Genomic DNA, 7,805 nt, shown 5'->3' with positions numbered 1-7,805 from the left:
GTATGTGCGAGCCCTTGGTTAAAAACAACAGCCATAAAAACTATCATTTCGCCCCTGCTCAACAGACAATATTCAGGGTCTCGCACAGAAGGGCACTTAGCAATGTTCTCTAAAATACAAAATGAATTAAACTTTTGTAACAACAACGATATATTTTGCTTTATATAAATTTTATCATTGGGATCACCAGATTTTTCAACTATTTTAGTAGCAATGTTATCAAAAAATAATTGTGTCTGTTTATCCACTGGGCCAAATATCTCCACACAGATCGGAACAAAAACTCTCGTATTGTCGTTTAAATCTTTATACTTAGTATTTTTGAAATCAGCAGCCTTCACCGCGGCGGAACCTTGCTCCATAGCCGTGTAATTGATGTACCTTTCGGCTAACGTGTGAGGGAACGTCACATCCCATGATAAACAACAACCTTGGGACCACGGTACCAGGGTGTAACCATCTGGCCTGAAGTTGCTTTCAGATAGTAGGCCTGCTGGTTCCTTAACGGCGGGTATATCTGCTTTCTGGAATAATTTGCATATATAATCATTCATGGCAGAGTGTCTTGCTTGTCTTCCTGAACTAAGCCTACACGATAAACCATGGTGACCCAACTGAGAAACATCCGCCCCACACAAGCATCTGTAACCTGACACCACCGGCAACCCAAGTCTCAAGCATAAACTCACTCTAATAGAACCATTGTCGAGCCTTATACCACAAGCTGTACTGGGAATGGCCCTTAGCCAAGCAGACCCCAATTCACTTCTGACGGCCATCAACCTGGCCTTATCTGAGGGAGAGTCATTTAATTTCTCCAGTTTCGATTTTGAAACATTCAAAGATGGTTCATTCGATTTCTTCTGCGAACACACATTTATGTCCATTATATCTCCGTAAACCGTGCACCAACGCCGAAATGTTTCAAGTCTCAAATCATCCTGGTATGCTACATCCATTGGTAATATTTTATCCTGGAGGGCTGCCGTGGCCGCGGCCGATGACAAAAATGCTGACGGTGCCAACTCGGCCACGACACCCAAACCCAGTCCACCCATATTTACCGGCAATATAGCCTGCTTCCAACCTTTATCATCAAAAAACACATTAAATATCTTCTGAAAACCCATGCGTAGTTCGTTGTTGAATTCATCTGACTTTTGTTGAGACGGGCCAAGAGATGTACGTAAAAAGTATGACAGCCTTGGAATGAATGCTGCCTGCGTCAACAGGACAAGGGCGTCATGCTTGCCAATCTCCGTCATCATTGACATAATATGTTTAAAATCCTCCAGCTTTTTAGCCCAAAAATTATCATGGCGTTTTCCTCTACAAACTATCGAACCCAAAAATTCTAGGTCATTCATCTCAATTCTTTTAATATTTGATTGGGCGAGAGATAAAGCTGTTGAATTTGTAGTGATTTCGCATTTTTTTAAATTCAACTTGAGACCATATATTCACGACCATTACTGTTGATCAATTCCACATCATCCATTAGGTCCTTTACACATCCCCCCAACGCAATATCGTCCAAGTATGCGACAACAAATTTAGATCGAAATGCCTTTACCAGTGGGTCGATCGACAGCGAAAAGAGCAACGGTCCCAAAGGATCCCCTTGCTGCACACCTTCTGATGAAAAAATGATGCTGTTACCAAGTGACAGGAATGAATCAGCATCGTACGCCAACCAGCAAAAATTGAAAATTTCTGGGAGTCGAGATTTGACGCATTGAAGCATATGGTCACGACGAATCGAATCGAAAGCATTTGAAAAATCAAGTTTTAGAAAGCCTTCATCTTCCTTCATATTATTGACGAATCGCCTGATAGCGTGTATGTCTGTATGTATGTATGTATGTATGTTGTATGTATGTATGTATGTATGTATGTATGTATGTATGTATGTATGTATGTATGTATGTATGTATGTATGTATGTATGTATGTATGTATGTATCTGCTTTTTATTCATTTTCATTCTTCCATTTTTTACCACTTTCATTAAAATCTTTGTCAATCATTCACACGGGTTCTTCTCTTCTGACGTCATCATCATCATCATCATCATGGTTATCATCATTATCATCATTTCCATCATCGTCATCGCCATCGTCATCATCTTCATAAATATCATCATTATCATGAACATCATCTTTCGCTGACGTTCTTGCGTGCAACAATTTGATGGGATGAATGATGAAAAAAAATATTCTTCAAGAGTCTATACACACATACACACACACATAAACACACATACACACACAAACCAACATACACACACAATACAAACACAACACAATAATACAATACAAAATACTTACACTGAAAGAGCATTAAAAAACAAGCTGATGTAAAAGTTTTTACTACGGTAAATGAAAAATTAATTTACAGACTATTCCAAACTGCTTGTGAGCAAATTTTTTATACAGTATACAAAAAATCCAACAAATAACATAAAAAACAGACAAAAGACATGCAAATAACGTACAAAAGATATACAAACAACATACAAACAATATACAATCAACATACTAACAACATATAAACAACATACTTACAAACAAACATACAAAAAAACATACAATCTTCTCAGACAGCAAATCAAATAACAGTCCACCATTAACTCGAAAGGTGCTCAGCAACATATTCATAAACAACATTATAAAAATCCTATCAATGCAAACAAACACACATAAAATTACACAAACAAACATCTGTATACAAACTTGTGACATACAAACATATACAAACACCCATACAATACATCAACAAACATAAATGCAATTTGTACCTGTTATTGTATAAATTGTATAAAAATCTACAAAATTGCCCAAAATTGAATTTACAGTTTGGGTTAGGGTTAATTACTAATTTACTCGGTTAATAATAAAATAATCTCCTAAGTGGTGGCACTAAACTTGCTCTTGTACAGTACAGCCCTGTGTATAGACACATTTGTGTGTGTGTGTGTATGTGTATGTGTGTGTGTGTGTGTGGGAAATTGTATACATTAATACCACGACATCAACCTCAGTACATATTTGTATAGGCATGCATACGTGAGAATACTGTCCGCGCATATTTGCATATGTTCATATGTTTTCAAACGTTAACCAATGATTTATGTGGTTTTTCTGTCAAATTTTTGTATTGCATGTATGTACGTGTGTGTGTGTATGTGTGTGTGTGTGTGTGTGTGTGTGTGTGTGTGGTGTGTGTGTGTGTGGTGTGATAATGGTATATATAGTAATAAAGAAGCATTAATGTTTTAGAACAAGTAACGAGGAATTAATTAAATAGCGGGCATCCAACTTTATAGCTTTCTAAGCTCATCTGTTTAACAGGTTAAACTCTTTATTAGAAACAAATTTGTATACGATGTACAAATTGTACAACATGTTTTTGTATTGTACGTTTTTATTCAAAAATTGTATGCTCCGATATTATATATTCATGTACTAAATTGTGTATGTGTTTTTGTATTGTGTAGGTATTTATTAAAATTGTATGCATTTTTATTGAATACGTTTATGTAAAAATGTTGTATGTTTATTTGTATTGTATAATTATGTAATTAAATTTGTTAAGCGTTTGTATTGTATATTAATTGGCTACATGTTTATTACATAATACTACATATTTAAAAAGGCAGAAAAAACAATTTTTCGATACAAAATAAAAATAGAAGATGTCAAAAACAGACAAACATGAAAAGAGACAAACATGCAAAGAGTCAAACATGCAAAGAGTCAAACATACTAACAGACCAACATATAAAGAAACAAACTTACAAGGAGACAAACATACAAGGAGACAAATATACAAAAAGACATACATACAGACATCTTGATCAATGCATTCGTACATCAGGCAATTGTGTATACAAACATAGGACGCGTGCCGGCACGCACTTGTTGTATTTTTTTGTATGTTTCTCTGCGTTTTTCCACGTTTTTGCGTATTTCCGTATATACATTTTTGTATGTTTTTGTATATTTTTAAGTATGTTTTTCTTCTGTTTTTTGTGTTTTTGTATATCTCTGTATGTACGTACGCTTTTGTATGCGTTTGTATTTTCTTTTTGTAATTTTATTTTTATATTTGATAAACATTCTGGACAGAAAATAAAAGCAAGAGATGAAACACAAAAAATAGTTTTAAATATTTGTTTAAAAAATGAAAAATTAAAAAAGAAAAAGATTGAAAAAAAATTTAAAAAAATAGATTAGTCGGGAAGAAAAAACTTGAACGGAAAAAAGACGACAAAAAAAGAAAAAAGTTCAGCAAAAGAAAAAATACAAAGACAAGAGAGAGAGAGAGAGCGCGAGAGAGAGAGAGAGAAAGGGAGAATGAGTGTGAGGGAAAGAGAGAGGGAAAGTGAAAATGAAAGAGTAGATGAGTATTAAGATATTGCTCTCTGCTTGCAAGATTGAATTCGTTCATCGCTTTCCACAACATCGCCGCATTCCTAAATGTTACAACTACTACTACAACCGTTTCGACAGTTACGACTACTACTATCACCTTTTCCACAGCCGCTACTGTTACTACTACCGCCACTTTCATTACTATTACTATTGTGACTTCAACTACTACTAATGAGCTGACGTTGCTGTAAATACCACTATAGTTTTTACTGCCAATGCTACTAATATCACAATTACTTTATTCGCTCATTCATTCACTTATTTATTCATTCATTTATTCTTTTATCCGTTTAAACATTTGTTCGTTACGTCATTCATTCATTCATTCACTCACTCATACAAATACACATAAACATACACATACATGCAAAACCCACTTACACAAATGCAATAACACACACAAAGAAACACGTAGACACACAATCAGAATAGAAAGACATATCTATCGAATTGCCATCACATCATCACTCTTTCTCTCTTTCTCTCTCTCTCTCTCTCTCTCTTTCTCTTAAACCCACCTACACATACATATACACATACACACTCACATACATACACACATACATACACACAAACACATACACACGCCACACACGCGCACATACACGCCTACACACACACAACATACTCCAACACATACACAGAACGACAACAACAAGAAGAAGAACATAAGCGAGGAACATCTTGGTCCTTCCTATTCGCAGTTACGTCACAAATAGTTTTATTCCACTTCTTACGAGTTTTCAGACTGAGAATTTATTCTATATTTATGTTTATCTATCTATGTATGCGCTTGTTTGTGTGTGTGTGTGTGTTTATTCGTTTATGTGTGTGTGTGTGTGTGTGTGTGTAACTGTATGTTTAACTGTTTGTTTTTTTTTGTGTTTGAAAGTTTAACTTGTTTGTTTGTTTGTTTAGGTGTTTGCGTTTATGACTGTAGGCTTAACTGCTTGTTCGTTTATTTGTTTATGTGATTGTTTATGTGCTTGTATGCGCTTTTGAATGTATTTTTGTTGAGCGAATTTAATTCAATTAAATTTTTAAATTTGTATGTACTGCATACAGTTTCGAGTTTTTGTATCTTATCAGTTTTTTTTAAACTCTAACTTTTAAAACCAAATGAAGGTTTCATAAAAATACATGCAAAACATAACAAAACATATTTCGTTTTTTTATCTTCTAAGCGACTACAGATTTGCGTGATGGTTATATGAAAGTTTATGAGGAAACTCACAAAATTTCGCGAAAATTTTTTCTAGTTTTTTTTTTATTTTGAAAAAATTATTTGCAAATTTATTTTTGTAATTTGTTTGTTAATTTCAAGATTTCGATAGTTTTAAAGTTATTATCGTGAAAAAAAAACTGTTGTTATACTTTTTCAAATTTGTTCTATGCCTGTTTTCCTGTTTCAAAAATTTAAACAAAGCTTCCCCGTTCGTGTTCTGCTGCCCCTTCCGATTATGTTTCTAGAAAAAATTGTCGACAAACTTTGGAAAAAATCTATTAGTGTTTTTACTATGTTTGTTTTTTTATGTTCAAATACAAATTTTTAAAAAATTTTCTGAAAATATATTATTAGCAATAAAAAAACCAGTAAAAACGTTTAACGTGTACACATACACGCATTTTTCGATGGCATACATACAAACATGCATATGTACATACAAAAATACATGCACACAAGCACACATATACACATACAAACACACACACATACACACACACTGACACGTAAGCACACAAAGAGAGAGTGAATTATTGTCCATAACATTTTCAAAATCGATCCATCAATCATGACAGACACGGGGCACACCTCGATAAATAATTCGTCAAAAATAATTACTCGCTCATATCGAACATACAAAAAAAACAACTGGAATTGGAAAAACATACAAACATACATACATACAAACAAACATACATAGAAACAAACAAACTAAAGCCAGTAAACTAACAAGAGAATATAGTGCTTTTTTTAATTTTTTTGCTTTGTTGAGTATTAGAGGTGCATTATCGAGGATGAATGATGAAGTGTTGCTGTCATTCAATGTTGTTGTCGTTGTTGTTGTTGATGTTGTTGTTGATGACATTGCTGTGGCTAGTACTGTTGATGTTTGTTGCGTCTCTATTGTTTATAACATATTAGTTCATGATGTCATCATTTTAGTTGATGTTTTATTGTTGTTGTTGGAAATGATGTTATCACATTTTGTTGTTGTTGTAGTTGTTGTTGATGTCGCGACCGTGTTGCATTGATGGTTAACATGAACAGTTAAATGACATCAACAAGGATGGCACTAATTATGACATCAACAATGTTTCAAATGCTGGAGAAAATTTAATTCTAAAAAGACATCTATCAACCCGATAACAGCATTGACATCACAGTTACAACAAAAAAAAACAATCCTTACAACAGCAAAACCACAGTAACAGCATCAACAATAACAACTGCTACTATGAAAAACAACAACAACAACATTACAAAAACAATTACACCAACAACAACCAACATTACATATATATACTTTAATAAATTTATCAAAAAAATGTTACAAAGAAACAAATTTACAAAAATTTACATCAAAAACAACAAGAACATATTCATCAACAACAATAACATCAAAAACAACATCAACTACAACAGCAACAACAGCAACAACAAGAGCAACAACAACATCAACAACAGCAACAACAGCATCAACAACAGCAACAACAACAAATTGATTGCCATTAGCTGAACCAAGATAAAAATATGAATAATGTCATGTGACCTACACTCTCAAACTTGTGATATATTATGTAAAAGAAATTATATAAAACAAACAAGCACCCCCCTTCGCACACACGCACGCATATCAACAAATACATGGATGCATACATACATACATACACACATACACACACACATATACGTACACACACACACACACACATACATACATATACATAAACACACACATACATAAACACACACATACACATACGTACGTACATACACACACGCATACATTCGAAAATACATAAACACACATAGTTATTTGAGTAAAAATATACAAACGTACAAACGCTAAAACATACAAAACATACAAATCTTATACAAACATGCATCACTTTATTTCATTACGCTATACAATGAATTACGTCACAGACACCATCGTCGTTGTCATTGTCAGCCCATCTCCAACGAATAAACAAAAAATACACAGAATAAATACTAAAATGCACACATAAAAGCAGGCACATCCACACGCACAAACACATACACACGCAATTTGGTTTTTTTGAAAAATAAATATTCGATATTTTTGTTTGTCTAATGAAATAAAAATTGTTTTTTCTGTGAATTCATCATCGTCCTCTTTAAAAAAAT

The 7,805-nt window shown here is 33.6% G+C and overlaps 1 protein-coding gene across 1 annotated transcript; it reads right to left on the bottom strand.

Annotated features, from left to right (window-relative positions):
- Window positions 1–41: 41 nt before the first annotated feature.
- Window positions 42–1,265, bottom strand: HELRODRAFT_184404 (hypothetical protein; the record flags this gene model as incomplete). Its single annotated transcript, XM_009025279.1, has 1 exon — window positions 42–1,265. A coding segment is annotated over one exon (1,224 nt), but the record flags the coding sequence as incomplete, so codon positions are not given.
- Window positions 1,266–7,805: the final 6,540 nt, after the last annotated feature.

This window comes from Helobdella robusta (assembly GCF_000326865.2).
Source record: "Helobdella robusta unplaced genomic scaffold HELROscaffold_402, whole genome shotgun sequence".
In the NCBI taxonomy this organism is placed as follows: Eukaryota; Metazoa; Annelida; class Clitellata; order Rhynchobdellida; family Glossiphoniidae; genus Helobdella; species Helobdella robusta.
Note: the sequence above shows the minus strand (reverse complement) of the source record. Positions and strands in the feature narration are given on the sequence as shown.